The sequence below is a fragment of the Rhinatrema bivittatum genome, chromosome 10 (genome assembly GCF_901001135.1).
Source record: "Rhinatrema bivittatum chromosome 10, aRhiBiv1.1, whole genome shotgun sequence".
NCBI classification, from domain to species: domain Eukaryota; kingdom Metazoa; phylum Chordata; class Amphibia; order Gymnophiona; family Rhinatrematidae; genus Rhinatrema; species Rhinatrema bivittatum.
In genome coordinates this window covers 122,238,758-122,266,139 of record NC_042624.1, presented here as the reverse complement: position 1 = coordinate 122,266,139, position 27,382 = coordinate 122,238,758, and the positions used below count along the sequence as shown (strand labels likewise).

General features: G+C 50.1%; 1 protein-coding gene and 5 non-coding genes across 6 annotated transcripts; all 6 read right to left on the bottom strand.

Annotated features, from left to right (window-relative positions):
- Positions 1-1,356: 1,356 nt before the first annotated feature.
- On the bottom strand, positions 1,357-1,485 carry LOC115100509. Its single transcript, XR_003859118.1, has one exon. It is a non-coding gene; the product is annotated as a small nucleolar RNA SNORA35 (small nucleolar RNA).
- Positions 1,486-1,671: 186 nt separating this feature from the next.
- Positions 1,672-20,414, bottom strand: RPS8 (ribosomal protein S8). The gene is given in 8 exon segments (XM_029618400.1): positions 1,672-1,835; positions 11,051-11,180; positions 17,840-18,015; positions 19,562-19,661; positions 20,000-20,017; positions 20,019-20,054; positions 20,057-20,109; positions 20,396-20,414. Coding segments are annotated over 8 exon segments (627 nt in total). The 5' UTR covers positions 20,400-20,414; the 3' UTR covers positions 1,672-1,725.
- Positions 10,279-10,349, bottom strand: LOC115100497. Its single transcript, XR_003859107.1, has one exon. It is a non-coding gene; the product is annotated as a small nucleolar RNA SNORD38 (small nucleolar RNA).
- Positions 14,126-14,195, bottom strand: LOC115100500. The gene has a single exon (XR_003859109.1). It is a non-coding gene; the product is annotated as a small nucleolar RNA SNORD38 (small nucleolar RNA).
- Positions 19,748-19,849, bottom strand: LOC115100501. The gene has a single exon (XR_003859110.1). It is a non-coding gene; the product is annotated as a small nucleolar RNA SNORD46 (small nucleolar RNA).
- LOC115100495 lies at positions 20,193-20,270 on the bottom strand. Its single transcript, XR_003859105.1, has one exon. It is a non-coding gene; the product is annotated as a small nucleolar RNA SNORD55/SNORD39 (small nucleolar RNA).
- Positions 20,415-27,382: the final 6,968 nt, after the last annotated feature.

The window sequence follows — 27,382 nt, the reverse complement described above, 5'->3', positions numbered from 1 at the left end:
GAGATGATCAAGCTTCTCGGAGAGAATAAGGTTCATAAGTTGCCTGAAGATAAGCTGAAAGGGAAAGGCTCTCTTCATTCCCGCTTCAGAAGGAGTCAGCGGTTTCGGCCACTCAGAGCATTGAGAGTACACAAAAGTCCTCAGGAAGACAACGGTCCTAGAACCAAATCCTTTCAAGGGTGAAGGTGGCTCCTCCCAGGGTAGAGGTGGAGCCAGATCCACCCAATGATGCGAGGCTGGTCCACTCCTCGGTTCCAGCAATAGGGGGCTGGATGGCGCTGTTTGAGGAGTGGACCAAGATCACATTAGACCACTGGGTCTTAAGCATGCCAAAACAAGATTATGCTTTAGAATTTGTTTGGCCGCTAAGAGATTTGTTCCTGGTCTCCCCATATACTTACGAAGAAAAGAACCTGGCAGTGCGGGAAACTGTTTGTCATCTGCGCATACTGGGAGCCAAGAAAGAGGGCACGATCTGTCCAATCCTCGATTTAAAAAAGATGAACGTGGCTCTGAAGGTTCCTCGGTTTCACATGGAAACCCTGCATTCGCTGCTTGCCTCGGTGCACAAGGGAATTACCAGCGTCTCTGGATTTAACTGAGGCATACTTGCACACTGATCCGGCCCAACCATTAAAGGGACCAGGTTCTCAAGATGTGGTCGCACCGAGAGCTACAGAGGTATTAGGACATTCTTTTTATTCACTATCCCTAGCCTAATAATTCCTAACATTCTGAGCCGATGATTTCAATGTGTTATCCACTATGACGCCTAGATCTCTTTCCTGGGTGGTAGCTCCTAATATGGAACCTAACATCGTGTTACTACAGCAAGGGTTATTTTTCCCTATATGCATCACCTTGCACTTGTCCACATTAAATTTCATCTGCCACTTGGATGCCCAATTTTCCAGTCTCACAAGACATTCCATACTGGGTCAGACCAAGTGTCCATCAAGCCCAGTATCCTGTTTCCAACAGTGGCCAATCTCACAAAATCTCAGCTCAGCTAATCTAAACTACACTTTTTTTTTTTTTTTTAACTAAACCCTAGACTGCAGGTTTTCATCTCTACCATCTGCTGGATTCAGAGAGATACAGCATCAGAATTTAAGAGAATATGAGACAAATACAGAGGGTCTCTCAGGCAGAGAAATGGTCTTTAGCTGCTCTCATGTGTGTGTACTCCCCCCTCCTCAAGAGGATATGATACCTGCATGTTTATCATTTGCATGTTCCAAAAAGAATAAAATCTCAGCACATTTGTACAACACTTACAAAGTAAAGAGTAGAGAAATTCACTTAATGGACAAATGTGAAAAGCAGAAGTGAACAAGTGGCACTGCTCAGCACATCATGTGTTCCCAGCCATCGGAAGAGACAGGCTACAATGAAGCCTGACCTTTCTGCAGGAAGGGAGTTTCTCTTGCACTGGAATGAGACCCCCAGGTCAGGGGAAGGCCAGGAGGTCACTCATCAGTGCAGTTAAAGACAGACATTACAGCAGCAGGTCCTCACTAAACGAATGCTCACACAGCGCAGGTCAGGACCGCTGCCCCACCTTGCTATGTACAACAAGGAATACTGTCAGCTAGTAATGCAGCAGCGAGGGGAGGAAGACAAGACGCCAGGGAGGGCCTTCCAACCCTGCTTTATAAAGAACACACGCTCTCCATTTTTACGAAGATTCGGGTTTTATTTGCCAGTAGAGATGTAGTTTGCTGCTCATTTGCCTTTCTTAGCTTTGATCTTCCTCTGGTAGAATTCCAGCTCTTTGCCCTCCAAGATATAGCCGTCTGCTCGCCCACACTGTCCGGGTCTGGAGGCTATGCAGCCTGTAAGAAGGGCAAGAGAGAATGAGTGTTATAGAGAGGATTCTCATAATGCTCAGGTACTCATGGTTCTCAAAGTGGTATTTGGATATAAAACACAAAAAAATCCACCACACACTGGAAACTTGGGCACATGCTACATGGAACCCAGCGTTTGCATGTGGCTCACTGCCAGTACATGCTGCACACCACCAATGTATTATTTTAAAACACCTTCTTTTTAATGTTGTTATCTGCTCTTCCTATGTCTGAGTTTTTTAAATAGCGCTCGCTCTACAGACAAAGTCCACACACCAAAGAACCTTAAGACCTATCAGTCCATCCTTGCCTATAGTTCGGCGCGATTTCCCGGTAAGTAGGCCGCACCATGCGGCAAATCCCTGGGCTCGATTTTTTGCGTATCCAAAAAAAAGAACCGTGGCGTTCGGCGCAATTTCCCGGTCCCCCCGGGCCGAAAAAACAGCGAAAATGGAGCGAACACCCAGCCGGCGGAGGCCCTAACTCCAGGCAAGTACAAAAAACAAATTTTAAAGTAGGGTCCCCAACCCTCTGCTCTGCAGCCTCAAATACCAGGGGGGATGGTCCCACCAGGACCTGACAACCCCCTGGGAGGCTAAATGCTGCACTGCCTTTTTTTTTTTTTCCAAATGGAAGGAACCCTACCAAGATCCCTAACCTGAAGAACAGCAGCAGCACTAAGCTAAAGAACCAACTCTCTAACTTAGCACCACCAGAGACACCAGGCGTTGCACCTCCACCATCTGCTGGAGACAGAGGAATACCGGCAGACACTGGGTGGCACCTCAGGGGTATAGGACAGAGTCCACAAAGTCTTCTTCTGTCTCCGTCTGCTGCAGGGGAGGCAAAACCCAGCCGTCCTGGACTGATCCGGGTACGTACAGGGAATCTCCACAATACCGAGACACTACTACTTGCCGGTCTGGATTCTATACCCAGTGGCTTTGATTCTGGTACTGCTCGACGACAGTGCAGCATTTGACTCTCTCAATCACAGCAGTCTTCTTACCCAGCTGAGATTGCACTTGCAGGAAGGGTATTTTCCTGGTTTGAACGTGCTCTGACAGAACGTAACAAACACCTCCTATTGGCTCCCTGTAACTGCAGGAATGCCACAAGGCTCAGTGCTCTTATTGGCCTTCTACAACATTTCTTATTCCTGTCACTTGCTTTCCACTCTAGGTCTATCCTAAAGGCTTTATGCAGATCACATCCAATTTTTTCCCCCTTTGAAAATCATCACCGAATCTGCTGGAGTCAGAGAAATACTGAAGGTTTACAGAGGGTGCACCAGTCATGAGGGACCGCCCTCTCAGTTTTTGCTCTGACTCCATCTGCTGGAAGGGGGACATAAAGGAAAATTAGTTTCTTACCTGATAATTTTCGTTCCTCAACCCCCGACGCTGCTGCCAGAAAGGGCCGGGCTCTCAGCCCTCAACAGCGGCCTCAACCAGGGGGGGATGGTCCCCTCAGAACCTTTCAACCCCCCTGGGAGGCTTGCAGGACCTGGACGGGATCTTCTCGAAACAAAACCCCTCAACTGCCTTATAAATAAATTCCCTTTACTTTTTTTTTTTTTTTTATATCTCCTGACTAACTAACCAGGATCACCAGAGACTGTGGGTGGACCTGCCCCATCTGCTGGAGACAGAGTAAGACTGACGAGCTGTGGGTGGCACCTTACTATATGTGGGGGTGCCCGACAAGTTTTGCTCTGTCTCCATCTGCTGGTGCGGAGTCACAACCCAGGTGTCTGGACTGATCCTGGTACGTACAGGGAACCCGCGTTCTGGACTGATCCTGGTACGTGCAGGGACCATGACCCTGGGCTGTTGTGTACCATATGAATCTCCCAGTCCTTCAATTCGATTGCCATGCCATACCAATCGGGATAATGCTAGACCCACAAAACCCATAGTTTGCGCATCTTTCTTCAAGCTAAAGCTTCTCCACCTCAAGCTATTCCTAGACCCTGACAACTTCCATACTGACTTCAATCACCGATACTCACCTGCTTAGATTACTACAATTCCTTAGACGTTGGGCTCTCCGAGAACATATTTCACCTGCAATCTCTTCACTAGCTCCCAAACTCAGCTCCACAATCCATAAGCTCTGGAAAAATTTTACATGCCCTGGACTGGAAGCACTTTGATGCACTTCCCATCCCATGTGAACGAGTCCTTTCACTAGCAGCAACTCCCTCCCTATTATACCCCTAAAAGGATTCAAGCACCCTTTTCCCCAGATTCAGCTTCCAGTCAGCTTCCTGAATGCTTTGTGATTTGCATCAGTTCCTCGTTTTCTAATGCTCCCATGAACTAGCAGGTCTGGATCGCATGTCCTCACCTAGGTTATTGGAAGCCTGTTTGTTGATCTGTTGACCTTGTCTTTTAGAAGTCAGTGAGTATAAGAAAATTATTATTTACCTGCTAATTTTCGTTCCTGTAGTACCATGGATCAGTCCAGACAGTGGGTTATGTCCCCAATCCAGCAGATGGAGTCAGCACAAGCTTTGAGGGGGCGTATCCATATATACTACTACCCCCTCTGCAGGAGTTCGGTATCGAGTATATCAAAGCCCGAGTAGAAACCCCCGAAGGATCAAGTTTGTGGAAACAGATAATGAAAACAATTGTAACCGCAACAAGTAACTGCAAACATCCTACCAACTTGTAGGGAGCTGTGAAAAACAGCGAAAAGAAACAACTGTGAAGACACAGAACACTGCGAGCAAGAAGCAGCGCAGAGCTGAGCAGGATCAAGAACCCAAACGCGGTGGGCGTCTGGACTGATCCATGGTACTACAGGAACGAAAATTAGCAGGTAAATAATAATTTTCTTTTCCCTGTACGTACCTGGATCAGTCCAGACAGTGGGATGTACCCAAGCTTCCCTAAATCGGGTGGGGTCCTGCGAGGCCTGCTCGGAGAACCTGCTCGCCAAAGTGTCCAGAGACCGAAGAGGCGAGGTGCAGACGATAGTGCCTCGAGAACGTGTGTAACGATTTCCAGGTGGCTGCCCTACAAATTTCCTGCGAGGATACCGAGCGAACCTCCGCCCAGGAAGCCGCCTGAGAACGTGTAGAATGCGCTACGATTCCGGGTGGGGGAGTCCGACCCGCCCCAATGTAAGAAGCAGCAATGCCGGCCTTCAGCCATCTGGCAATGGTAGTCTTCGAGGCCTGAGACCCCTTCTTAGGACCGGCCCAGAGTACAAAAAGATGGTCAGAGGTTCGGAACTCATTTGTAGCCTCCAGATAGAGGCGCAGAGTGCGCTTGACATTCAAGAGACGGAGAGACTTCGGCTCTGAGGAGAAGGACAGCAACTCCACCGTCTGGTTCACATGGAATGCAGAAACCACCTTCGGAAGGAAGGAGGGAACGGTGCGAAGCGAAACTCCAGAGTCGGAGAAACGGAGATAGGGCTCTCTACACAACAGAGCCTGCATCTCCGAGATGCGTCGAGCAGAACAGATGGTCACAAGAAATACAGTCTTGAGAGTGAGATCCTTTATCGTTGCGCTGCGCAGCGGCTCGAACGGTGGTCCCGACAGGGAGCGAAGCACAAGGTTAAGACTCCAGGAGGGACAAGGGTCCCGTAACGGAGGACGCATATGCTTGACACCCTTGAGAAAACGAGCAATGTCAGGATGCTGTAGAAGAGAGCCCCCATCGCTCAACAGCGAACCAAGGGCGGCCACCTGAACCCGTAGTGAATTATAGGTGAGCCCTTTTTCCACCCCCGCCTGTAGAAACTGAAGGATCTGAGGTACAGAAGCCTTAGCGGGTCTCGTGGCCTGGCTGGTACACCACAGCTCGAACACCTTCCTGACTCGAACATAGGCCGATGTCTTTCGTGCCCGCAATAGCGTGGATACTACCGCCTCCAGGTAGCCCCAACGCCAGAGGCGGCGCCTCTCAAAAGCCAGGCTGCAAGACAGAAGAATTCTGCCTGCTCGAAAAATACCGGGCCCTGATGTAGGAGCTGGGGGAGGTGCCCCAGCCTGATTGGCCTGTCGATCACCAGCTGTAGCAGGTCCGCAAACCAGGGTCGCCTGGGCCATTCTGGGGTGACGAAAACCACGGTCCCCTGATGGCTTTCTATTCTGCGGAGCATCCTGCCCACCAGGGGCCATGGTGGAAAAGAAAGATATGGCGGCCACGGGAGGACCAGGGCATCCACTCCCTCCGCGCTCTCTCCGGCGACTGAAGAAGCGTGGAGCCTTGGCGTTGAGAGCGGACGCCATCAGATCCAAGTGGGGGGCCCCCCACCGATGGATGAGAAGTTGCATTGCTTTGTCGGAGAGAGACCACTCTCTGGGTCCAGCAGTTGACGACTGAGGAAGTCCGCCTGGACGTTGTCCACACCGGCGACGTGCGAGGCCGCTAGCCGGACGAGATGACGCTCCGCCCATTGCATCAGCAGCGCCGCCTCGAGCGCGACCTGCGGGCTGCGCGTGCCTCCTTGTCGGTTGATGTAGACCACGGTGGTAGCGTTGTCCGATAGGATTCTGACTTCTCGGTTCCGAAGAAGCGAGAGGAAATGTCGCAGAGCTAGCCGGACCGCTCTGGTTTCCAGACGGTTGATTGACCACTTCGCCTCCACCGTGGACCACGTCCCCTGCGTGGCGCTTCGATCGCAGACTGCACCCCAGCCTGCTAGACTGGCATAGGTGGTCACCACCACCCAATTTGGCAGATCGAGGGACATGCCACGGGCCAGGTTCGGCGGATCCAACCACCAGCCCAGACTGTCCCTGGCATTCTGTGGGAGCGGGAGAATCATCTGATAGTCCTGCAATACTGGTTTCCAACGGGAGAAGAGCGCCCACTGTAAGGTCCTGAGGTGCGCGAAAGCCCAAGGTACAAGGTCGATGGTGGACCCCATCACTCCCAGGAGTTGCAGGTAGTCCCAGGAGGTGGGCTCTGGCAACGCAGAGAACCGTCGTGTGTGATCCCGCAAGGATTGAGCTTTGTCCTGGCGCAGAAAAACTTTGCCCAGTAGGGTGTCGAAAGTTGCCCCCAAAAAAAACCCAAGCGTTGCGAGGGCATGAGGGAGCTCTTGGAGAAGTTCACTACCCATCCCAGGGAATGTAGAAACCGTACTACTCGAGTCACCGCTGAGCGTCCATGATCGAATGACTTCGCCCGGAGGAGCCAATCGTCCAGATAAGGATGAACCAGGATGCCCTCCTTCCGGAGAGCTGCCGCCACAACTACCATGATCTTGGTGAAGGTGTGCAGCGCCGGCGCCAATCCAAACGCGAGAGCCGTGAACTGAAAATGCTGGTCCAGAATTTTGAAACGAAGGAAACTGTGGTGGTCCAGGCGGATGGGAATGTGCAGGTAGGCCTCCGTTAAGTCCAGGGAGGCGAGGAACTCCCCCGATGCACCGCCGCAATCACTGACCAGAGCGTTTCCATGCGGAACCGAACGACTCGAAGGGATTTGTTGACTTCCTTGAGGACTAGGATAGGCCGGAAGGAACCGTCCTTCTTTGGTACGACGAAATAGATGGAATAGTGGCCCGAGCCCACCTCTCCGAAGGGCACGGGCGCAGTAGCGCCTATCTCCCGGAGTCTGTCCAGAGTCAGCTGCACCGCTCCTCTCTTGAGGTCCGAGCCACAGGGGGAAAAGATGAACCTTCCCTGCGGGGGGGCGGACAAATTCCAATGCGTAGCCGTGTTTTATGGTATCCAGGACCCACTGGTCCGAGGTGATCCGTGCCCACTCCGCTTAGAAATACGTTAGTCGGTCCCCAATCCTGGGGACAGGGGAGTGGGCGAGACTGGCATCATTGTGAAGACTTGGTATAGGGGTTCCCGGTTCCGGGAGTAGTGCGTGCGGGCCGATGCCCGCGGAAGGCGCGCAACCAGGGCTGAGACCTGGGGGCGGATGGCCGGGAGCCCGTCTGTCTGTAGCCCCTGTAGCGCCGTTGCGCTCTGGCTCTGGTCCGAGAAGAAGAAAACGCTCTGGATGGTCGAAACCTATCCTCCGGCAGCCGATGAACAGCGTTCTCCCCCAGGGACTTGATGATCTGGTCCAAATCCTCCCCGAAGAGGAACTTGCCCCTGAAGGGAAGAGAGCCCAGACTGGACTTAGAGGACGTATCAGACGCCCAATTGCGTAGCCACAGTAGTCGTCGTGCTGCCACTACCGAAACCATGGATCTTGTGAGGACCCGAAAAAGGTCGTACGAGGCGTCCGCCCCATACGCCACTGCGGCTTCTAGCCGATCTGCCTGGGCAGCCTCATCGGACGGCAGGTTCTGAGACGTGAGGAGTTGTTGCACCCAAAGGAGACTAGCCCGCTGGGCAAGCGAACTGAACATCACCGCCCGCATACCCAGAGCGGAGACCTCGAAAACCCGCTTAAGGAAAACTTCCAACTTACGATCCTGTGTGTCCCGCAACGCCGCACCTCCCGTCACTGGGATAGTCGTCCTCTTCGTGACCGCCGACACTGCGGAGTCCACCTTTGGGACCTTGATGAGGTCCAGAAAATCTTCGGGGAGCGGGTACAGCTTTTCCATAGCCCAGCTGCTCTTCAGGGAGGCCTCCGGGGTGTCCCATTCCCTGGTGAGAAGTTGTAAAAACGAGTCATGAATGGGAAAAGCCCGAGCCCTCGGCCGGAGTGCCGCCAGGACAGGATCTCCCTTCCTTGAAGAAGTGATGACAGCGGGAGCTACTGGGGCAGGCGGGTCTGGTGGCGGATCCAAATCTAATTCTTGGATGATCTGCGGGATGAGGTCGTCCAGCTCTTCCCTCTGGAAGAGGCGTAGGGTACGCGGATCATCCCCCTCCTGTGTGCCGTCCCCTTGTCCCCCGTCCGGGAGGTCAAGTCCATGTCCCGCTGGGTCTGGCACCGCCCCCACTGCCGCGGGCGTGGATCGGACCCGGGTAGGAAGGCGGGAGGCCCCCACTCCCGGAGGGTCGGGGGGGGCCGGCGTCGAGGGCGACATCCGAGGGATCTTAGGAGGGGGGGGTGGGTCCCACAGGTGCTTCCAGCCCCTGCAGATAAGCGGTATGCATGAGCAGGATAAACTCCGGAGAGAACCCCGGCCTGCTCGGGTGCGCTTCGGGGGCGGCGTGGTTCCTGCTCCCTGGCTCTGGGTGCTTGGTTCCTGCACCAAAATCGGGGGAACACCCCCGCTGGTAGAGTCCTCCAGGGATCCGTTCTCCCTCGTGGCCTCCAGGGATCCGTTCCCCCTCGTGGCCTGCGCCTCAGGGCGCTCAGAATGTAAAATGGCCGCCGTTCCCGCCAAAAATGGCGGAGTGGCCGGCCCGCACCGCCCGGGCAAAAAAGAGAAATCAGTCAGGGACTGTGAGGTACCTTCCCCCCCGGGAAGGCATCGTGCACAGATGCCCTCCCGGGAAATCCGGGACCCCGGGTCTCCGCAGGCCGCACAGCGGGACGGCCGCGGCATCGGGATCGCTGCAGGAGAAAAGAAAAAGCCACGGGGGGGGGGGGGCCACGCGCACAAAGGCGCCGCTGCGGGGGGGCCCGGTCGGCCCGCACTGCCCGCTGTCCGAAAATAGAGGAGGGTGCCGCGGGGGGGCCTTCCCGGCCACACGACCCGCCCCAGACATCTTTCCCTAAATGGCTCAGCAGCCCATGAGGAGCTGTAAAATGGCCGCGGGTGAGGGAGTAAAGAGCGAAGAGGCCGGCTCCACCGGCTTTCGCGGGCACCGGGGGCTGAGCTGTAAAGGAAAAAAAACTACAAAGGAAAAACAAACTTACCCCTGGCTGCAACGAGAAATAAACAGCAAGGCCGCAGAGAAGAGACAAGGAAGAGAAGCCACTCCCCAGGAGTTGAAAGAACTGCCTTTTTTTTTTTTTTTTTTTAAACTTAATACAAACTTGATACAAACTTGATCCACAGAAAAAGACAACAACAAGCCATAATCAAGCAAGAAAGTGAAGGAAAAGGAGGGGAAGCCTGATTCCCCTACTCGCATCTGCTGGAGTCAGAAGATACTGAACTCCTGCAGAGGGGGTAGTAGTATATATGGATACGCCCCCTCAAAGCTTGTGCTGACTCCATCTGCTGGATTGGGGACATAACCCACTGTCTGGACTGATCCAGGTACGTACAGGGAATTTGTGTTTCATGTTCCGCATCCTGAACGTCAAGAGGGTGCAGGTTAATAATTTTAAGATAAATAAATGTAGACACTGGAAAGTGTCAACCAGATGTCCTGTTCTGCAAGATTTGAACATAAGTGTACTTGTTGCTTTAGTATCTTAATAGGAAAGAGACACCAGCTGCATCATATTCTAGCCCAAAGCCCAGTAAAAATATGAGAACAGTAAGACAGAGGAGCTGCAGCTGCATGTGCTGGCAGAAAAGGGAAATCCGCTTCCTACTGCTGCAGCCGCTGGCTAATCCTAGCCCCGTATAGAGTTTGCTTAGGTCCACAGGAAGTCTTCTTCAGATTACAAACTGTCATCGCTTCCATTCAGCAGCAGAACTGGACAAAGTTATCATCACTAGAAGACTTCAAGCAAATTAAAATAACTGAAGAGACCCCACAGCCTGCAGCACTTAGCAGGGCAGTCTCTCGCAAGGAGGAGGAAGCCCTTTACACATGCAACCTACCTTACTCCCCGGACCCCTGGAACACAACATAACTACAACCTTACAGGGCAGCCTCTCGCAAGGAGGAGGAAGCCCTTTACACATGCAACCTACCTTACTCCCCGGACCCCTGGAACACAACATAACTACAACCTTACAGGGCAGCCTCTCGCAAGGAGGAGGAAGCCCTTTACACATGCAACCTACCTTACTCCCCGGACCCCTGGAACACAACATAACTACAACCTTACAGGGCAGCCTCTCGCAAGGAGGAGGAAGCCCTTTACACATGCAACCTACCTTACTCCCCGGACCCCTGGAACACAACATAACTACAACCTTGACTGAACTATGGGCTCTGTTCCCACCCCTCTCTCATCCAATCAGAAGCAAAGGGGAGCCCAGAACCCTGCAGAGGAGCTCCCATAACATTCTTAATAAATATAGAGTGCACCCCATAATCACAAAACGAGGGGCAGAGACTGAGGAACACTTTTTTTTTTTAGGATGCATCTGTGGGAGTAGAAGCACCTGCAGTGACCGAGAGCGTTAACAGCAATCTGACACCTCCTCCCACCAACACAAGGACACCCAGGCAACCAAATGGGGAGAACACTCACCAAGAAGCTTCCCTTGCTGGAACTGCTCCTCCAGGAGGGAGCTGATCTTGGCTGTCTTTTTCCTCTCATCGTATTTTTTCTGAATCTTCTTGGACCTTTTCTTGTTCAGGATTTCTTCTTCTTCAGGAGTCTGCCAAAAACATTCAACATAAAGCAGGCCCTCAGGCTTTGCCTTTAAACATTTTCTAGTCACACCCTTGGTCCCATTCCATTTCAGGATATAAAGGCATGAGACAAAACCATTTTCAGCAACAAACTACACTTAGATCGGTTTTCCTCAGCCCCCCCTAAAACATGTCAGCATGTTACTGCAGCACAAGACATTGGGAGCACTATAAAGTAGGATCCTCTCTCAGGAGAAGACAATTGGATGTATGCATTGCACAGCTAACTATTTCCACCTCTGGGGCATGTGGGGAGTGGGACACAGGAAAGCTGCAGATTGCTGCTTGCTGGGGGAAACAGACCTGCAGCTCAGAGACTGCTACCCATGATCTCCTGGAAAGGAGACTCCCAACTATTCAGCACATCTGGTCTGGTACTTACGTGCAAACTAAAAGCAGGAGCATCTCAGTGTGACGTAAGCAAGCCACATAACTCCCTAGCATGCGCCTTGTTCCCCTTCTCTGGGAAACGTAGCTAGGAAAATTGATTCTTATAGCAGCGGTCAGCCACTTCCAGCCCTCAGCACTGTAGGCCTGTGTACCCTCCTAGTCTTGTTTTATATAGAGACAGGCACAGCAAACATACATTCCTGCCAGACAATACAAGTAATAAAGGAAAATTGGTTCTTACTTGCTAATTTTCATTCTTGTAATACCCCAGATCAGTCCAGACCAGTGGGTTTATGCCTCCCTACCGGCAGATGGAGGCAGAGAACAAAACCTTGAGGCCCTGCTACATAAGCAAGCGAGCCACCTGCAGTCCCTCAGTATTGACCTGTACCCAAGCTGAGATTAAATACTATTCCGTTCTCCCCAGGCGAACTGTAAAAAAAAAAAAAAAAAAGCACAAGGGTTGGAATCCCCTGAACTGGAGATCTGCAAAAAAAACCAAACCAAGACCCACACTGTCCTGGCAACTGCTTAACTAAACCAACGTTAACTGTTGAGACCGGTAAAGACGATGCAATACCACACATATGAGTAACAGGAAAATCAGTCTTTCTGCAACACCGGGGCAGGTCTCTGGACTGATCTGTGGTATTACAGGAATGAAAATTAACAGGTAAGAACCAATTTTCCTCTCTTGGACATACCCAGATCAGTCCAGACCAATGGGATGTACCCAAGCCACCCTACATCGGGCGGGTCCCCGAAAGACCAACTCAATACACTTTCACCAAAATCATATCCACTGGCGCCTGAACATCCAATCAGTAATGCCTGGTCAAAGTATGCAGGGAAGACCACCCTGCGGCCCTACATACCTCCTGCGGAGACACAACTGACACTCTGCCCAAGAGGCTGCCTGCTTTCTACTAGAATGCGCTTTAAGGTCATTTTGGACCACACAACCCTTAGAAACATAGGCCACACACTGTCTGATTCACATGGAAAACAGAAACCACCTTTGGCAAAAAGGCACCGGACTCAAAGACACCTTGGTGGAGGAAATACGTAAAAGGGTCGCGGCAAAAAAAGCCTGAAGCTCCAAAATATGTCTGACCAAGCAGATTGCGACCAGAAACACCATCTTTAGTGTAAGATCCTTCAAAGAGGCTCACAGAGAACCCTCAAGATCAAGTTGCAAACCAGAAGCTTCAAATGCTTCACTATCTTGAGGAAACAAATGACAATGGGATGAGATGTCAATGGCCTGCCCCGCACCTTGCCCCAAGCCAAAACCTGGACTCGGAGCAAACTATAAGCCAGGCCTTTGGACAGACCTTGTTGCAGAAAGGACGAAACAGAAGCCAGCAGAGGATCCAACCACTGCTGCGTGTACCAGGACTCAAAGACCTTCCAAACTCTAACATAAGCCATGGAAGTAGAAGGCCATCTAGCCCAAAGAAGCACAGAAATCATCGACTCTGTAAAACCCTTCATGCGCAGTCACTGCCTCTCAAAAGCCAAGCCACGAGACAGAAGCGATCCTCCCAATCCGAAATATGGGACCCTACTGCAGTGGCCCCTGCAGATGAGCCAACCGAAGAGAACCAGACAGATGCAAACCACGGATGACGCAGCCACTCCGGCACTACTAGAACCACTAGCTCTGAATGAACTTCTATGCGACATAGCACTTACCCTATGAGCGGCCACGGAGGAAACACATACAGGAGAATCCACGTCGGTCAAGGACACACTAGAGCACCTAGGCCCACTGAAACAACTTCTCTTCTGCGACTGAAGAATCTTAACGTCTCAGAGTTGCCCCATCACCATGAAGTCCAGTTGAGGAACTCCCCATCTGGCACAAATATGGTTCCAGGCTTCCAGGGACAGTTCCCGCTCCCCGGATCCAGTTGCTGTCAGCTTAAGAAATCTGCCTGTACGTTGTCTATTACCGCTACATGAGAGGGCCGCAATTCCTTCGAGGTGATGCTCCGCCCATGCGTACAGTAGCTGAGCTTCTGGAGCTACCACGTGGCTCCTTGTTCCTTCTTGGCGGTTGATGTATAACACCGTTGTCCGACAACACTTATACAATTTGGCCCTGGACCAGGAACACCTTCAAAGCTCTGCGTACAGCTCTCGTCTCCAAGCCTTCGCCACCATCGACCAGAGACCCTCAGCTAAACATCACATCCACACTGCACCCCAGCCTTTGAGGCTGACATCCGAAGTCAGCACAACCCAATCCGGAACTTCGAGGACCATTCCCTTACCCAAATTGGTCCAAGACAGCCACCATGCCAGGCTGGCCTTGGTATCCCGCATCAGAGGCAAGGGAGACAGAGTAATACTGAGACACTGCAGGTAGCATGCTGTGTCATGTACTAGTGTCGGTAAAGCTTTTGTTCTGTCCCCATCTGCTGGTAGGGATGCAAAGTTCTCTCATCTGGACTGATCCGGTATGTACAGGGAACACGTGATTATCAAACACATTTGAGCTCCTGCAGTCTGTGTCAAGTCTCTCTCAGAATTACAAATGTCATCGCTCTCCATTCAGTAGCAGAACTGGACAGTTTTCATCATTGAAAGACTGCACAGAGTTCTTAAGTTACTTTAGGTAAGAACCAATTTTTCCATATATGCCAATTTTCGTTCCTATAGTACCACAGATCAGTCCAGACTCCTGGGTTTTGTCTCCATCTGCTGGCAGAGGCACAAAGTTGTACTGACATTGCTATTTAACCAAGTGTGCCACCTGCAGTCCCTCAGTATCAACCTGCATCCAAGCCAAACCGTAAAACCTACAAAATTTATAGCCTACCCTCTCCCCATCGAACAGGAGGATGGCGACGTTATAACATACTGGAAAAACTCTGTACTAGAATATAAGTAAAAATAAATACAGCATAGAGAACTGGTAACAATTCTGCATCACATACAAGCCAAGAGAACGAGCAGTCAACTCTCCTCTTCTTCTTATGGGTGGATCTCTGGACTGATCTGTGGTACTACAGGAACAAAAATTAGCAGGAAGAACCAATTTTCCTTTCCATTATGTACCCCGATCAGTACAGACTCCTGGGATGTACCTAAGCCCACTAAACTGGGTGGGTCCTGGAGAGTCCCACTCGTAGAACACTCTCCAATACACCTGGCAGTCGGAACCCTGACATCCAAGTAATAGTGTCTGTTGAAAGTGTACAGCGAAGCTGGTACACATAGCTGCCCTGATCCCAAGGGCCGACACCTCAAAAATTCTCTTAAGTTGCAGCTCCAGCTTACGATCCTGCAGGTCTTTCAAGGCTGTACCCCCTATTACCGGAATAGTGGCCCTTTTGGTAACAGCGGCAACTGCGGAATCAATCTTGGGAAGCCTGAGGAGCTCCAACGCGTCCTCCGGGAGCGGGTACAATCTTTCCATCGCTCGGCCGACCTTTAAACCTAGCTCCGGATTGTCCCATTCTTTATACAATAAGTCCGTGACCGACCAGGGAAAGGAACGAGCCGGACCACGGAGAGCCACCCTGACGGGGGTCCATAGATCCAACCCTGGAATCCTCGGGGGGGGGGGGGGGGGGGGGGGGGGGGGGGGGGGGGGGGGGAACTCTTTCTTCCGAGGCCGCACCACCTTTGGATCATCGCCGTCCGTCTTCTGGACCGCCCCCGGCTTGGCCGGCTGAGGATAAAGCTCAGGATCCTCTTCCTGTCAGTCGCCAGCAGGTATCGGGGGCGCTGGATCGTCCTCCGATGAGTCCGACTGAGATGACTCCGTCAACTTTTCCCGAGAATGGAGAGACGCTTCGGCTTTGGGGGCATCCGCCCCCTCCGACAGCCTGGATCGTTTCTGTGAAGGCCTCCCGGGGCAACTGGATCGCGACTTTCCGTCCCGATCTGCGAGCCTTGAAGAACTTGCGCATCATGTCACAAAGTGGGAGAACGAAGAAGAACCATCTGACTTCCGGATCCTCATCTGAGTAAACCCCGCGGTTGGAGCTATCGGCCCCCATGCCCCCACCAGGAGCAGCCGGCCTCAGGGAGAGCGGAGGAGGAGAAGACCCATCACCCAGCGTATCCAGCGCTGTCCTTTCCTAATCCCGGAAGGTTGCTAACAAGGCCTCCGAACCAGCACAGAGGTGGAATGGAGCCGGCGGAGCCGGGTCTTTCTCCCTAAAATCAGGCCTCCGGGGCTCCCAACGTGATCTGGAATCTTGCCCAGGCTCCTTACCAAGTAAATCCCGTGAGGAGCCTTCCCCACCGGAGAGACAGGCCGTGTAGACCCCAGCGCGGGAAATCCGCGTGCGCGCACTGCCACAAGCAGAGGCCGCACCATGCAGCATATCCCCGGGCTCGATTAGGTGAGTAGCCGGAAAAAGAACCGCGGCGTTTGGAGTGATTTCCCGGTCAGTAGGCTGCACCATGCGGCAAATCCCCGGGCTCGATTAGTTGAGTACCTGAAAAAAGAACCGTGGCGTTCGGCGCGATTTCCCGGTCCCCCCGGGCCGAAAAAATGGTAAAAAGCGGCGAAAAACTGACGCGAACACCCAGCCGGCGGAGGCACTAACTCCAGGCAAGTTTTAAAAACGAAACTTAAATTGTAAATTTTACCTGTACCTGAAGAAAACGGCAAGCTGGACAAGGATGAGTGGCCGAGACCCCCGGCATCACCCCGAGCCACGGCAAAAGTAGGGTCCCCAACCCTCTGCTCTGCAGCCTCTATTACCAGGGGGGATGGTCCCACCAGGACCTGACAACCCCCTGGGAGGCTAAATGCTGCACTGCTGGCCTGCAGCCGAAAACCCTTTTTTTTTTTTTTTTTTTTTAATTTAAAGGAACCCTACCAAGATCCCCAACAAGAAGAAACAGCAGCACTAAGCTAAGAATACCAAAAACCAAACTCCTAACCTAGCACCACCGAGAGACACCAGGCGCTGCACCTCCACCATCTGCTGGAGACAGAAGAATACCGGCAGACACCAGGTGGCACCTCAGGGGTATAGGACAGAGTCCGCAAAGTCTTCTTCTGCCTCCATCTGCTGGTGGGGAGGCAAAACCCAGCTGTCCTGGACTGATCCGGGTAAGTACAGGGAACTGCTCCTCTTTTTTTTTTTTTTTTTTTACCTGGAGCTGTCCTTCGCCATGATTCTGAAGTGGTCCGGCCGGGGTGAGTGAGCCGGGCTCCCCGGTATCACCCCGGCTGGGCAGTACACGAACCCAGGTTCCTCGACCCTTAGCCCCAGCAAGTGCTCGACCAGGGGGGGTGGTCCCCTCAGGACCTGACAACCCCCTGGGAGCGAAGGACCAGCTGAGCAAGCAGCTGCTTTTTCTTCTTTTCCCTCTTTTTTTTTTTTTTTAATGAGGAAAGAAAGCCACACTCCAGAAAAAACCTGACTACCCTCAGCACCTCCCCCCCCCCTTTTTTTTTTTAAATCAAATCAGACAGTGGGAGAAGCACCCGACCATCTGCTGGAGACAGAGTAATACCGACAGGGTGTGGGTGGCACCTGGTATAATAGGGCAGAACCTGACAAGTCTTGCTCTGTCTCCATCTGCTGGTGCGGAGGCAAAACCCAGGAGTCTGGACTGATCCGGTACGTACAGGGAAATGCATCTTATTGAATTCCCTGTTATAAATAACCATTGCACCCGAATTTTAACTCAACCTGTGCTTAAGATTTGGAAAAGGCGAGTAGTTAATTCTAAAATCCAAATCCATATTTAATAAGAAATTCCAGAGAGAACTAAAAGGCTGATGGGTGTGGATCTGAGCCCCCACCCCCACCAGTCTTCCTGTGCCCCCAACATGCCCCGACACTCTGATGTGAGCAGGATACCAAACACCAAGGTTAATGGACACCCTCAGTATTCCTAGCAGGCTAAGAGACTCCAGGCCATCTGTAAGCAGAGCGGGCAGAACTGAACACTCATTAAGTATTCCAGGATGTTCTGTGATGTGAGGGAGAACCGTTTAAGCAGGAGGACCAGAAAAGAGTGTTCAATTGAATCATACCCTGCCTTTCGAGCAGGCTACTAGTCCAGCACGATGAGAGACAACTCATGCTTCTTGGGTCATTCAGGGCTGGCAATGGCTGAGCTACAGGTATGCGAGAATGACAGAAAACCCCAGGATAAAAAGAAAGTAGAAAAGCAGTTTCCACAAGTATCAGCACTAAACCTGCAGACCCCACAGATAATAGAGCAGTTTCTCCTGTACCACAGCCTACCGTGTACGCACCAGCTTAGCTCCCTTCTTGCGTCCAAGGGGCAAGGCATAGTGAGCCTCGTACCATTGTCTGTAAGGGGTGCTGTCGATCTGAACGATGCAGTTCTTCACGAGTGTCTTGGTTCTCACCAGCTCATTGTTGGATGCGTTGTAAACCACATCAATAATTCTGGTCTTACGAGTGCAACCTAAGAGGAGAGATGGGTTAGGACAGGATTTGATCTGTCAATGTTACCTAAGCATCCCTTGCATTATCAGGGAATACTAATACTTTGCATGTAAGACACAGACAGATTACCACCAGAGCAACTGATGCCTGCAAATCAGGTCCATTCAGCCACACATGCCTACCAGGCTCTACCAGAGGTCAGCCATGGTAGCCAGGAACTCATGGTGGGAGAAGGATTTGCTACTTATCTTTTATTCATTAGATGCCACCTCCACTGCTCCACTTGTGCCATATTCTTCTAGGCCCTTAGTACTGAGTACATAGGCATCGCCATGTCTATTCCAAAATTCAAGCTCTGCCCATTTCTTTATGCATCCCTACAATTGCCACCTTTTCCTATTCCTTCCTTTTTAAAATATTACCTGGAAAAAATGATCATTTTTCCCCACTGAATTTCTCCAGTTTGTTATACACACTAATTAATTCCATGAAAAAAAAATGAAGATTCCTAATTATGATTCCCTTGTATTGGAAATTACCAAGAAAAACCTTAGAAAAAAATTAACTCCACTAGGTTCTGTTTCTTGGAAGTGTGTGACCAGTTTAAAACAAAAGAGAGAGTAATTTATATTTAAAATATTATAAAAATAAATTTTAGCAAATTTAATCCTCCATTCATCCACAGACAGCAGCAGCAATGCAGGCTCACCTGTCACGTACACTGTCCCAGAGAACAGGGTACAGCACAAGTAGCAGCAGTGCAAGCTACACATAAACACCCCCACTGGAGAGAAGGTACAATTCAGGAAGCAACAGCACAAACTTCATTCACACTCCTGGCTCACAGCTCTAACCACAAGACTTTTACTGTCATAGCCTGGCTCAGCCTAGTTAACTGCAAATGCCTGTGGCTGATGGCGCTTAATGGCTGCAAGTGTGCATGCTAGAGACATGAAACAGGAATGGAGTAGCAGCCTACTGGTTAGAGCAGCGGGGTGTGAATCAGCAAAGCCAGGGTTCAAATCAGTACCTGAATATAATAATCCACTCTTAAATGTCTGAGGGCCGGAATATAAATTAAAAAAAAAATCCCATTGCTGCTCCTTGTGACTTGCCCAAGGTTACTTTTGCAATCCCTACTGTCTCAAGTTTACATTGTAAACCCTTTGGGGATAGGGAAATACTTAGTTTATGAATGTAATCTGCTTTGAAATGCTTGAAAAAATGGGGGGATTCAGAAGTTTGGTTTTTTTTTTTTTTTTAAGAGTACTGTGTCAGACAAGCTGTTTTCTAATAACAGCATGAAACCAGACAAAGATGAGTATCTGTTCCATGCCTGGGAGAACCAAGCTGTTTGAGGCTTGAAATGGGGGGTGTGCCTACATTCTTTTAAAGTCAACTGAACAGTCCAGCACACAGGTTTAGGGAACCTTATTGGCATGAAGATTTATAAATGTGGTGCCAAAAGAATGCAGAGAATGATTACAAGTTGAAGTTCAGTCTCTACTGTAACAGACAAACCTGGGAATCCTTAATTCATTAAGAAACCATCTTAGTGCACTTACACTCAGAGCCCCAGGAGAAGTTCCCAGCATCCAACCTCAGAGCTCTGTATTTCTTGTTGCCACCACGAACTCTAACAGTGTGAATACGACGGGGACCGATCTAAACAGAAAACAGAAAAAAAAAAGATAAAGAAAAGCAGCGCTGGTGGAAAGCCCAAGATGAATGTATTTCCATTAGCCAAGGCAATGCAATCAGAGTAACTATGACAGGCCTAGCACTGGCAGGAGGACCACGGGGGACCAAGACGGCCCAACCCCCGCCTAAGGTCACATCTTCATCATTTGCACTGCCTGGCGAGCCGGCCATCCTCCTTCAGGGCCACCGCCGGCTCTGCTGCGATTTCCACTCAGAGCCAGCCACATCCCCGGGGCGGCAGGTATTAGCCGGGCCTGGCCTACTAGGAGCCGTTCGGTGTTTAGCCGCCATTGAGCTGCTACCTTGGTGTTGGCGGCGGGCCCGCCCCAGCTCGTACTTCCTCTTCTTGTGGTAGGGGCTTCCTCTTGCCCTCCGTCCTTGCGGCGCTTGTGCCAGTTATCCCGTGAGATACCTGGGGAGAGGAGGCAGAAGCAGGCTGAGAGAACCGCCAGGGACCCGGCCCTGCACTCCCCTCCCTCCCACCAGCCCGGCCCCCGAGTGCTCAGCTCTCCAAGGGATTTCCACAGCCTGCCTTCGGCTAAATGCAGCAATAGAAAAGCCTCATCATCCACACTCAGCGGGGAGCGAGCAGCAGCGCGCCAGCGGGGCTCTTCGCTGCCAGCTTGCGCCCCATCGGGACGGAGGATGGCGGCGGATGGCCACCGACGCTCCGGCGCAGCACGGCCACCATTGCTCACCCATCTTCCGGCGCTGGCTGCAAAGAGGAAGCGCAAAGGCTCCCGGGTCCGTTTGATAGGCCAAAGTCGCGCGAGACGCTGGACGGGCTTACGTCATCTCGGCGTCAGAGGGCTGCCTTGGCTACGCAGAGGGGCCGGGCTGCTTGTTAACCCCTTCGGTGCCACCTTCTCCCTCACACCAGCGTGGCCAAACAAAAGTGGAGGGTGGAGGTTGGTTCTTGTGAGAGATCAAGTAGAGTGAGCATTGTAAAGAGAAAATTAAACTGTTCAATTGCAAGTAATGCAGAGCTCCAGCAGCCTGCCCGGCTAAAAAAGAAGATTTAGGTGTTTTTAACATAGTACATGATATAGCACATATAGGCCGAGTCAGTAAAAGTCGCGGCCTGATAAAGAGCAAGATGGTCCATCCTGGCTGCCCCGGAAGTTAGTTATGGTTGTAATGCGGGTTGGGTCCGATTATCCACCTCTATGCCCATGCCTGCTGTTAAGGGTGGTAATTGCCGCTCCATGCAGGTTACTCGGAACTTCAGTTACTACCTTGGGAAGCTTGTTGGGGAGACTAGATTTTGCTCTTTTTCTATGTAATACCTCTGTTTCTTGTTAGTGAATAGGCATATTTTAGGTCTTGTTTAAATCTTTCTACTGGTATTAACAGAGCATCTCAGAGAGAGAATTCCAAGACATCTTACGTGGGGCAGATGTGTACTCCATAGTATAGGAACAGTCAATAGTCCTTTATTTTGAGATCTTAGTGTGGGGTATGGTGTGTTTGGTTTGTAATATTAACACCTATGGAATGAATGTTTCAAATATTAACACTAGGACTTTTATAATAGATTCAGGCAGTCAGTGCAGTGAGCAAGGGTGGGATGTGATCAAGTTTCCTATATTGAAACGCATGGGTCCTAGTCCAGATCCCTAAGGCACTCCACTGCCTACCCCTCTCCACTGAGAAAATTGTCCATTTAATCTTACTGTTTCCTGTTTATAATCCACAAAAGGACATCCAGCGCCCGGCCTCCACCACTTCATGGAGGCATCGAGGTCAATGCCCTCAGGATATTTTTTTTTTTTTTTTTAAAAGAGGAGAAAAATGTCAATGTTGCCTAGACCTCTCCTGCTGGGTCCCCGTGATCTTTCCCCAAAACCAAGGGAGATGGGGAGGAAGCTGAATAGGAGCAGGAAGAGACGTGTCTCCTGCACCTACCTCAGAAGCAGGCTTCTCAACAGGTGTAGGAGAACTTGGGGCCAGGGGCAGGGCCTGGGCCTCCTTAGGAAGCAGTGCAGAGGTCACTGATGCTGGGAATTGTTCCGAAGGCTTGGGCTCCTGCACACTTAATTTTTGTTGAAGGGGCCTTGCAACCCTTTGGCTTAATTTGGACACAAAAATCACAAATGCAGACATTGTGGGAGGGTCCCAGGAAAAGGACACAGACTGCATATATTAGGGGGGTGGGGGGTTGTCTGTGAGGGACATAATTCACTGGCGGGAAACTGGACGATGCAATCAGAAAAAGGCAAACACATGGTCGATGGCTGTACAGGTATCTGAGGCAACACCCGTCAGCAATTGACAGTGAAGGAAACTCATCGATCTCTGAAAAGAGGAAGAGGGACCCTAGCAGATGTATAGAAGCGAAGAAAAAAAATGTTTTAGGAAAAAAAACAACAGTGAGCTCCTGCACCACATGGGAACAGCTCACCAAAAAGAGACTGAAGAGGGACCACCCCTGTGGATGCGTAGTCCCTGTACGTACCCGGATCAAGCCCAGCCTCCTGGGTTTTACCTCCCCTCCAGCAGGTGAAGACAGACCAATTTCTGTGGTCTCTGTCGTATACCCCCGAGTTGCCACCTAGAGTGTCAGTATTTTCTGTCTCCAGTAGGTGGAAGAGGTGCTTCCCTGGAGTCTCGTAGTCTGGTTTTTTTTTTTCCCTGTATGGCTGGCTAGTGCAGAGTCAGGTTTTTATCTTAGACCAGTTCCCCTTTTAGCCTCCCAGGGCGTTGTCAGGTCCTGGTGGGACCATCGCCCCTGCTATTTGAGGCTCAGAAGCAGAGGGTTTGAGGATGCTTTAGCTACACACTGGAGGTGATCGCAGGGCTCTCGCACTCTCACCATCAGTAGCTCAAGGGCCAGGTTGTTGTTTAGACAGCAATTGGACAATACGATCAAGTCACTCGCCCTGGGCCTGCCGGAGGACAGGCCCAGGGCGAGAGGCTCTTTTCCTCAGAGAGCAAGATTTCAGGGGGATAGACCGTTTTTCGCTCCTCCTGATCGATCCACAGGCTCAAAACCGTCCAAATACAATGGCCCCAGTCCTTTTGAGGCCGGCAGCCCTCCAGAGAAGGAGCCCCTCAGTCTCATGGGGGCCCCCAAGCCCTCACAATGAAGTGCGGCCGGTTCGTTCCTTGGTTCCGAAGATAGGGGGCAGGCTGTCCTTATTCCTGGAGTGGAGCACAGTAACATCGGATCAATGGGTCCTAAGCATAATCGAACACGGCTACGCTTTAGATTTTGCACGGCCGATCCACGACCGCATCATGGTTTCCCCATGCGCGTGCCGTCAAGAGACAAGCGGTACACGAGACCCTGATGCGCTTACAAGACCTTGGCACGATAGTTCCAGTTCCAGCCGGAGAACTCAGGCGCAGGCGTTACTACTCGATCTATTTCATTGTGCCGAAAAAGGAGAGACTGAAGAGGGACCTCTGTGTGGATGCATAGTTAGGAGAATGCTCAGTGTGCCAGGCAAAGTTTCTAGAAATAAAACTTTTCCATCCGATGTCATCCCGTTGTGAGGACTATGATCCTGCTTGTCCTTGGAGAATACCAGATCCAGGGTGGTTTTCCACCTTGGACCTGTGATGCAGTGTATAGTATTGGTAGCAGCTGTTTGGAGCATGCAACCTCACCTGTGCATGACACAGGAGCTGTAAGCATGCCTGTGTCCTGTACTAACTCACTGGTTTCACTGGAAGTTGGCAGAGATATTTGTTTCTGGCTTTGCCACTAAAGGATATGGACTTTATGAATGGACAACCAAGGTGTAAATAAAAAACCCAAACTAGTTTATGAGTTTTTAATGCAATACCTTGCCACAGGCCCCTTATCAAGATTTTTGTTTTTGAAAAGCTTTCAGTAGATTTTGTCCGTGCTGTCCTTTGTGTATAGAAGGTTATAGGGTATATTTAATGTTAAAAGTTCTTCTAATCGATAATGGGTTGGTGGCTTTCTATAATAAATGTTATCTTCCTAAGGTGCTTAGCAAGTGGACCTTTATAAAAGTCTCAAAAGCTCTCAACTACTAAACTAACCTATTTCTTTAGTAAGATTTGTACAAAAACTTTGAGTAAGTTGTCAAAATAGAATTGAGCGTGTATTTAAGCATATATTGAGGACTGTTCTTTTGGATCTTTGGTTTATTATTCAGGGGGCAGTCATAGCAGTGTTTGTAAGTTTGTTCTACTTTAATCCAGCCCACTCCACAGTAAGTGATGCTCACCCACCATGAATGGATACAAGGGGTGACAGCCAACTTGTTGGTCTTTTCTCCATCAGGTAGTGAGTAAGCATAGGCCATTCATCTGGATTGATCTGACTAGATGAAGAATTTGGGATTTGTGTATTTGTTCCTTGGATTTTTAATTCTACCCTGTTTGACAAAAAACAGTATAATTGTGCCATGCATATCTGAGGCCTTCCTGTCAATCTGCACCTAGGTTTTGCTACTTGCTTCAGAATTACCTCTGCTGGCTTCTTTTGGCATCATGGATAGGTGTGTAAGTCACAGAAGAGTGACTTACCTTCTTAAAGGGAGAATGCCAAATCATGCAGGGCATGAGAAGACTGTTCCTTAATCACTGCGCAAAGGGCTCGATGCAGCTGTAGATGTTTCTCAAAAAATGAAGTCAGTATGTAACTCCATGTTCCAGCCTTCACAATACAAGCTCAATAGGCATTGTTGGGAGAAGGCCCATACAGCTGTCACAGTGATCATGGAAATTGGTCAGTAACATGTCTTAAAGCCTTAACGTCTGCCATCTTAAGTCATTAAGCAAGGCGTTACTCCATTTTGGAAAGCAAAATTGCTTACCTTGTAATAGGCGTTATCCCAGGACCAGCAGAACGGAGTCCTAGTGCAGGAAATCTGTCAAAGTTTCTAGAAACTTTTGCCTGGCCCTGTGAGCCACTGAGCATGCCATGATATTCTCTGCCACAGGTGTCTCTCTTCAGTCCTCGTATGTAGCAATAAGCTTTAGCAAAAAATAAAATAAAAGGAATGAGACCCAACTCCGCGGGGTGGTGGGTGGGTTTCGTGAGGACTACATCCTGCTGTCCTGGGATAACACCTATTACAAGGTAAGCAATTTTGCTTTATCCCAGGACAAGCAGGATGCTAGTCCTCACATATGGGTGATTAGTGAGCTAGAGACTGACTCATTTTGTAGGGAGGCAACACTGAAGTATTGTTGTTGAAAATGAGGCAGCCGAAGATCACAGCAGATTGGATGTAGAAGGAGTTGGGATTAAACTGGAAAACAAGTTCTTTAAGACAGATTGTCCATAGGCTGAATCTTGTCATCCTTGCTTGTCCAAACAGTAATGAGCTGCAAAGTGTGAAGAGAACTCCAATTTGCTGCTTTACATATGTCAAGGATTGGCACTGAACAATAGTGTACTACTGAGGTTGACATTGCCCTTACTGAATGTGCCTTTACTCGCCCTTGGAGAGGAGGCTATTGAAAGAGAATGGGAATTTGTGAGAAAAAATTTCCAAAGATGAGAAATCGAGACAGAGGTACTCACCAGCTGGTGAAAGGGAGCCCCAAGAGACCTCAGAGAATATTCGAAAAAAACTGACTTCAGTCAGAGAATGTTGTGAAGAACTCGCAACGGCTCCTGTCCCGCGATGCCGGTAGCAGTGCGGAAAAAGCGAAGACTGAAGAGACACCTGTGGCAGAGAATATCAGGGCATGCTCAGTGGCCTCACAGGGCCAGGCAAAAGTTTAGAAACTTTGACAGAAAGATATCCCACGCTAGGGCTCCATCGGTGATGTCACCCATATGTGACTAGCATCCTGCTTGTCCTGGGATAATAAAACTTTTGGCTAATGCCAATGGGGCAGGTCCGTACAGGGTCAGATGGTCTGGGTTTCTTAACTCAGAATATTCCATCTCAGTGCCATCAGATGTCCACCCACTTGGGTAGCTGATAAGACTGGCTTGCCCTTCAGAAGAGCAGTGTTTCTGCACATAATGGTAGAGAATACAGCACTCGTCGTGGTCTGGCAGTATGTGAGCACTCTCTCGTCTTGCCTTGAAGGACACAGAAGGGGAGCAGGATACTGGCACCACTCCGTATTCTCTTGGATCCCATACCTTCTGCACCAATGCCCAGCTGCAACCAGGGCCAGATTCCCGTTTCTTTCAAGGCCCTTTTCCAGGGTCATCTCTTCCTGGTGAGCTGCCCTGCACTTTAGGAAGATGCTACCACGGGGCACAGAATGAAGACAATTCTTTATTCACAAACCAAACATTAAAAAGCACTTATTCCAATGAAACATGACAGACAGCACTTTTTACATACAGATTTAGTAATTCAAGTCATTTAAAATTATACTTTAAATGAAGCAGTGATTCCTGTACATATTAGAAGCCAGAAAGACCTAAGACCTGGGATGGAGCATGTAGTGGAACAAGGGAGGAGCCAACCTAAGGGCACTACTCCCTCCCTCAGGACCTTTCCACTGCATGAAGAAACTTTACAAAATTACATAATACTTTTTGTTTTACACAAAATGCAACACAAGAATAAATGCTTCTTCTAAAGTTTGGTTCCAACTTTCTCCCCCACTTCATCTCTGCATTTACTGTACATAACTAGGATGGAGTTAGAGAAAATCCGGCAAGTGCTTGCATCTCACAAAATACAAGCATTTTACACACCAGCCTCCAGCCTGGCTTCATTAGAGATCCAGTGAAAAATCGTTTTGTACAATTTAAAAGTAGATAATCCTAACCTCCCACTAATGTTCACTACGGCCCCAGAGACCAGTGTTTGTATATAGATACACCCAAGTTTTAAAAACTGTCAAAAATGCAATAGTAGCTGAACTTTGGAACTCACTCGCCTCTTCAGACAGCAGGGGACAAAAGCTCAGCCACTGCAACATTTTGTTGGTCCATTAAAAAAAAAAAAAAAAGGAGAGACAATGAAAAATAGTGTTACTGGCAAGCCAAGAAACTGGCCGACCTTACAAAACCAGCTTTACAGCTGCCTGATAACAGTTCGAGCCCCTGAACTTCATGCTCTGGTTTCACTGCCGTAGCAGGGGTTAAATTCTTTGTAAACCGAGCTGACACAATATGAGTCCCTATAGGCAAAACAAATTCCATTTTACAGCCATTTATCCAAGGGCTTCGTTTCAGTCTGTGCTGCTCTACTCCTGAAACATGTCAGCCAGTCTGTGCAAGGGCAAGCACAGAGGGGTGGTGGTGTTTTTGACTTGTGCATGCAAGCAAGTTCACATAGGGAGAGTGGCACACAGAACAGGCCAATCCTGCATCTGTTTTGTTAGGGCCATCCTGAAAACTGGAATGGTTGGAGCCCTCCAGGACCAGAGCTGGGCACCTCTGGTTTACACCCGACAGTGTGTGAGTTTCAGAGGTAGAACCAGCAGGAACTGAAGTGGCAGATCTGTTTAACTCATTCCAGTTAAACTATCAGTGCAAAGGAAGCAAAAAGACATGCTCACAAGCCCCAGAACGTGGTCCCTCACCAGCCCATTTTGACAGGACTGTTCCTTGAGCTCTCCTTTTATATGGGATACTGGGCTGCAATGGTACATGAAATAAAAAAAAAGTTAAAGCAAAGCAGCAACAGGTAAGCTGGCTTAAGCTAAATATGCTACATTACTGACAGTCTGAAACAGGGAAGTCCAAGAGTCGACACCATCTTTAAATAGCAGCAGCCAAAAATCAGCCAATA